This window comes from Acanthisitta chloris, unplaced genomic scaffold, assembly GCF_000695815.1.
Source record: "Acanthisitta chloris isolate BGI_N310 unplaced genomic scaffold, ASM69581v1 scaffold7713, whole genome shotgun sequence".
Lineage (NCBI taxonomy): Eukaryota > Metazoa > Chordata > Aves > Passeriformes > Acanthisittidae > Acanthisitta > Acanthisitta chloris.
The window spans coordinates 26,229-32,845 of NW_008666502.1; the positions used below are offsets into that span (position 1 = coordinate 26,229).

At 34.5% G+C, this 6,617-nt stretch overlaps 1 protein-coding gene across 1 annotated transcript in view; it reads left to right on the plus strand.

Annotated features, from left to right (window-relative positions):
• The window catches only part of ARAP2 (ArfGAP with RhoGAP domain, ankyrin repeat and PH domain 2), a gene marked incomplete at its 5' end in the record, with an annotated part of 37,971 nt that overhangs the window by 22,989 nt on the left and 8,365 nt on the right, over nt 1–6,617 (plus strand). Inside the window, 3 exons of the mRNA XM_009072141.1 lie at nt 68–185; nt 4,194–4,322; nt 6,048–6,187. Coding sequence (XP_009070389.1) covers nt 68–185; nt 4,194–4,322; nt 6,048–6,187 — 387 coding nt within the window. The remainder of the gene's footprint in view (nt 1–67; nt 186–4,193; nt 4,323–6,047; nt 6,188–6,617) is intronic.

Genomic DNA, 6,617 nt, shown 5'->3' on the forward strand with positions numbered 1-6,617 from the left:
CTTTGAAAAAATGTATCTGAAATCAGTAGCTGAAATGTATTATGAACTGACTCAACTTGTATTGCAGGTATCACCTTTGATGGAAGCAGAAGAATTAACTAATGATGTTTTAGGAATCAAAAACATTACTCCCAACAAAGATGATATCTGGGCTGTGTTTGAAGTACTTGAAAATGGAGAACTAGGTTAGTGACACTTAAATTTTATGCATGTTAATCAACTTATTATTTTAAGTTTTCAATACTTAACATCATCAAAAGCTTAGTTAAAGACTTTATAGAAACAAAACAAAATTTAGCCTTCATACCAATGCTTTACATTTTGTTGCTGTGGCATCTACATGATTTCATTCTACACTTTGCCAGAAGTAATGTGATGAATTGTTGTCATGTGATGAATTGTGCTTTATATGTGCTGGAGCTTGCATTTTATTATTACAGGTACTTTACATAAAGTAGTAGAGTTTTGTTAATTCAAACATTGTATTTTGATAAATCTTCAGTAATGTCATCTGGTTTTGAGGAATTCAAAAACCAACAATGTCCATTTGCACTTCATAGTAAATTGCTGCTCTTACTAGTCTCATGTTACAGAAGGGAACTATGGACTGGTTTATTTCTGTAGTGAAGATACCTATTTTCAAGAAAAAAAAAGCCTGAGAAAGTAGAGAAAAGTAAGATTACTAAATATTCCAATATTCTTTGAATAGTTTTGTTGCACTTGATTTTCAGACTGTGCTTCCAATAATCTCTTCAGATTTGCTAGTATTACTTATATACTCAGTCTTGACCGTGGCAGTTTCAACAACTAGAATGGAAGTTTATTGTCCCTTTTAACTTAAAATAAATTACCTTGAATCCACTTCACATCTTGTAGTCTGTTGGTGATGCTGTGTAGAGTCATAATATAGAGTTCATTTTCAGATTCACTGATGTGGGCGGCAACTGACAAATAATGTTAGCATCTGTTATCTTTAGAAGAGTCCTGATAATTCCTGCAAGTACACTAGAAATTCGATTTCTTTTGACTGAGTCATGGAAAAATTTGAAGATGGAATTCTATTTTCTTAAACTTGATATATAATGCTTACAGGCAAATGAAAACTAAACTAGATATGGCCAAAAGAAATAAAAACAAATAGAAAGATAGAGACCCCACAACATCACCTTGAGGTATTTGGGTGCCATAACTAATATTTTAGTGCTGGATAGAAATGTTGTCTGAGCTAATGACTTTGGGAGTCTGGCAAAATTAAGCTTAGAGTGAGACACTACAGGCCCTGCATAGCACAGTAAATATTGGCAAGGGATTATTGAAACAAGAGTTTCCAACACAAAGTAGAAATGGCATACCAGTGTTTTAAAACCAAAACAACCAAGGAAAAGCAAACTAAATTAAGTTCTAATCCAGCACCTGCCTTCAGTCATTAGAGACGGTTTGATGAAATGTTTTCTCCGTGGACCCTTTTCTGGAAGGCTCAGTGCATCAGAACAGGCAAAGCAAATTATTGTTTAAAAATAAAAATAATGCATGTAGAGAGACACTCAGGAAGACTCCTGTGGTGCTATGTCTGAATATAGCAGATTTTCAAAGGGCTGGAACACAGAGGAAAATAATTCTATAGAGTTTTTGGTCCAAATGTGATACTAATGAAGTAAAAGACTACTTGAGTATTTGCTGCTGCAAGTTGATTCTACTAGCACTAAAAGACTACTTGCTGCTGCAAGTTGATTCTACTAGCATCATTTAACAAGCACTATTGAATATCACATAAGCTGAGGCATTTACAAATGAGTTGAGATTCTGACACATAAGGATGGAAACAAAGTTTGCATATTTGTTTCAAATGTACGTTAATGTTTGCAGTGCCTTTCTGACAAAAGGTAATTTTTGCTTGTGTTTTTGCCATAGTCTGATACCTGTCTAGTGCATGGTGATATTCCGTTTGTTGCACTCAGTCCTGAAGTTTTCTAAGACTTATTTCACTTTTTAAAATACACTGCCCTGAAAACGAACCCTGAGAAGGCAAGAAAATTAGAATCATATTTTCTAGAAAGTAATTTTCTCCTGATAGTTAATGTTGTTTAAGGTGAAACTGACTGGTTTTGGATATTTACCAGCATATGATGACCTAAGTAAAAGAGAGGGTAATTGGATGTATGTGTTGACTGCTTGCTGTTCAAAATACTAAAATTGCACTATTAAAAAATCAACTACATTATTTGCATATAGAAAATTTGAAATAATTGATGATTTTATCTAACCTAATGCAGAATATTCAATACAATATGCTTTTAAAAAATAGTGTATATTTTTTTAGGAATATGTGATTGATGGATAGTTTGTAAATGAGGTGTGTTACCAGTAAAATAGCTAATGCTTTTCAGCATGATGATTTATGTACCGTGTAATCCATGATGACAGATCGTCTTAAATGTAGCTATAAATAACACAATAGGTGTTTACCATGGGAAGATGTGGTGATTTGCCAGTCTCCTGCCTTTGATTTGTAAAGTTCTTCTCCTTAAAGTGAATTTTCTCTCTTGTACAAATGCATCGAGTTGTTTTAGCTTTATCACATCACACCAGTTTCCCAAAACTTAAAGCAGCAGAAGAAATGGGGTTATAAGAAAGGATTTGAGCTGCTGTCTACAGAATTATATTTTTGTTAGGCTTCTTTGGAGTCATGTCTGAATAATAAAATCTTTATATAGGTGATGTCACAAGTCTACAGGTTGAGTAGTTTTTTTGCATCCCAAATCAGTGGTAGTTTTTTCTGTCACTTCAGTGTGTTATTTGTGGCTGCTGCTTTCTGAAACTCTAGTGTTCAGGTGTTCAGGAAAATATGTTCTGCTGGAGTGTAGTGCTGGACAGTCCCAAAGCAGCTGTTGACATTTCATATTCATCTACCAGAGCAGAAATGAAAAATGAGACTATGGCAGCACACTTTTTTCCCTTCAGTACTCAAGGAACACAGGGCTAGACTGCATGACCCAACATGACAGTCACACAGGTATGACTTTCCAGAAGCTGTACCCAGTTCTTTGCAAGGCCTGACCCACATAAATTGAGATGCAAATGGGAACTTGGATATTTTGGGAAAATCTCTCTTTGGAGATAAAATGACATTTGGACTGAGTGCTCTAAATTGTATCCCGTGAAGCCATTGTTAAGGCTTTTGTGTTTTCATGAATTGTGCTAGGTGCTTGCTGCTGAGCAGGTGAAAGCCTTCAGGGGTGTGTGTGTGGTCTCCCCACATCTACATCAATGTTGCTTCAGGCTGTTGTTGTTGAAAGCCTTCAGGGGTGTAAGTGTGTGTGGTCTCCCCACATCCACATCAATGTTGCTTCAGGCTGTTGTTGCAGTACGTGTCACACTCAGATTTCTGCTGGATCTGGTAATGCAGATTTAGGGACTATTTGCAAGATCTTCCCTATCTTCATTTGGTATATGAACTGGGATTTGTATGGAGTACTAGCTGGACTTTGTTATCGCTACAGCTAGTCTTGCTGTACTTATTGTGTGAGGTTGAAATGTAGAGATGCAAGTCTGGAAATTCCCTCACCACAGCACCAGGGAGAAGACCTAGTAAGACCATCTGCTTCTCCCTTGTAGTAACAGAAATGTAATGAAACCAGGAGTCTGTTTCAGTCTGCTTTGATTGTTAACAACCAGTATAAGGTATACCAGTCAGAGGTGCTTTTTTCACTGTGATAGCTCCAAATTCTTTGTTTCTTGGACTACTGAGAATTCTTAGCTATGATGTTTCATTTCCTAAGTGAGCTTAGGCCAATAAGGCACAGTATAGCTGCAGCTTTTGTTCTGTTTGATCATATTTAGGTATACCCTGTGATAGTTCCTGACTTTTTGTATTTAGTTTGAAATAGTGCTTTAGTGTCTTTACATTAAAAAAAAACAACTAAATACAAGAGTCCCTGAATATTTGGCTACTGCTTGTTTAATCTGATATTCATTACCTGTTCAGACCCTGACAGCAAAGTTATTGATGCAGAAGGTCAATAAAGTGCCTAATTGTCTTATTTTAAAAGCAGTGCTTTCCTACTGTAGCTCAAAGTCAACGAGACAGTGTTGTGTACAGACATATATAACTTGTAAGGGCCTCCAAGCTTGAGGGGTTTTGTCTTTTATTTTAATTTAGGAATTTTTTTTTATGTTTCTCTGGCATTTTCCAGAACGTCCACTGCATTATACAGAGAATGTACTAGAACAAGTTCTTCACTGGAGTTCACTACCAGAGCCTGGCACTGCATATCTAATAATAAAGAGATTTCTAACAGCAGACATGATGAACATCTACAATGGTATGTAACTTTTCTTTGTAAACTTAGCTATTTTCCATGGAGACGTGAGGATGACAGTAGTTTTATAGCTGTTTCATTGGAGTAAAGTGTCCCAGAACATCTAAATTAGTGCTACTTCATAAAAGTTACTGATTTACTGAGGGTTGTGCTGACTTCCTCCTGAAATATAGAAGTTATGGATGGTTTTGCTTCTACAAACTATAAGCTCTGCCATTGGAGCATAAAAGTGTACAGAAATTCTGTAATCAGTTCAGTTTGGAAACATCTGCTATGAAGCTTGAGAATGTTCTGTTATGGTTTTTTTTTCCACATAATACCTGGATTTAAGTCTCCTGTGTAATATGTAGTATCTGCTTTGAGGGAAATGGAAGTTTAGATGTCCAAGACTTACTATCTTGTTTTCAAGCAGTTGAAATCCTGTATGCTATCACTGTAAAACATGTGATGGTGACACATGATGCCTGGTTTAAAGTCCATCTTATTTATTAATGGCTTATTCAAATATGTAATCTTTTCCTCTCTTTCCCATATGCAGAGGTATTAGTCTTTCCATCTATATATATATATATATATCTTTTCTCTTGATTTCAAAAAGTAAAAGTTATGCTATTATGCTTATTCTTCTGAAAGTAATAGTCTCCTCTCATCATCCTTTATTCCTGTAAAAGCATATTTCACAAATAGGAACCAACCTGAACAAGTGTGCTATTCATGACTTTTATGTTTGAGTTTCTCTGTCTCTAAATGTGCAATAGCAGATCATGAATGGAGAGAAATTGCCTACTTCATTAAAAACTTGATCTATGAACTCACATCAGCTCACTTGATGTGCTGAGGTACAATCAGAAAAGGGAATGTGTCATAAGGTGTATGTGAGTCACTGCTCTGAGAAGCACATGAGGATTAGGCTAGTGTCAATTTACAAAATGTAGTAATATGTAAAGGGAAGGTACTTGATTTTCACTCCTTCCTGTCTCCTAAATTTTGCATCCATTTTTCTCCAAACTCATCAAACTCATTTGCATCAGTTCCATTCAGTACAACCTTAGTCTAGACTCAGTGGCTTTTGACTGACTTTACATTTTCTGTTTGTTTTAAAATAATTAAAATCATATATAGTAAGACACACTGTTTTTCTTAGTGGTTTGAAAAGGAAAATCTCTGCCATATTGCAAACTTATATTATTGATGTTGGCAAACTCTACATGGCAAAATAATCTCATGTGTTACAAAATCTTTTCTTGAAAATGGAATTCCCATTTTAATGAACTTTTACATGGTGATGGTGCTTTAATTTCTAAAACTACTTTCTAACTGGATCTTGTTATAATAAAACAATGCTTAAAATAAACTCTTTGCATCTTTGCAGCACAGAGATTAAAAGTATCCATGTCATACTTTTGGACTTAACTGAACATTTTATGCTGAAAATATTCTTTTAATTAAACTGTGTTGGTAGATTCTATTCATGTTACCAAAATTATAATGGTTTCAATATTTCCTCATGAATGTCTAATATATATTAGTATAATATATATTTAAATGTGATATGTAGTTATATATTTCCATAATATATATTTAATTTCATTATTTGTAGATATATAACATCATACCGAATCAGTGGAATTGTAATTTTAGTTTTTTGATGAACAATAATACTTTAAAACTATGAGCTTCTACTCTTGTAAAATCTTCTAATAAGTTTTTCTTTTTTTTTCTTGGTAGATAAAAATGAGAAAGGGAGCATAAAAGCAGGCAATCTGAAGTACAAAGAAGAACCATCAAAACTATTGTCTGGAAACAAATTTCAAGATCGTTATTTTGTGTTACAGGAAGGAAACTTGCTTCTTTATAAGGATATGAAGGTAAAAATGCTCCAGCAAACTCTGAAGTACTCACTTAAGAAAAAGAGAAGAAAATCAATTTCTTAATGGCAACTTCTAGAGTCTGGGGTTAAAATATAAGATTTTTTTGTCTTGCTGCTTCACAGGCGTGTTAGTAGAAGGAGTTTGTGAGCTTGTCATTTAGCTGTTATAGTTACTATCAGCATTAAAAATTAAATATAAAACAATGTTTAGGAATGCCTACAGCTTGTGCCATAACTTAAGTTGTTTGTAAACCCACCGTAGAGATCAGAAGTAGAAATAATACAGAATTTAGGTGAGCTACATGCCATTTTTTTCATGGTATTTCACATTAAAAATTGCAAGCAACAGGGTGCTTAACACCTACAAGTCTCAGGAGAGAAGATATTCTAGGCAACAATAACTCTCAATACACTATCAAAATCTTTCC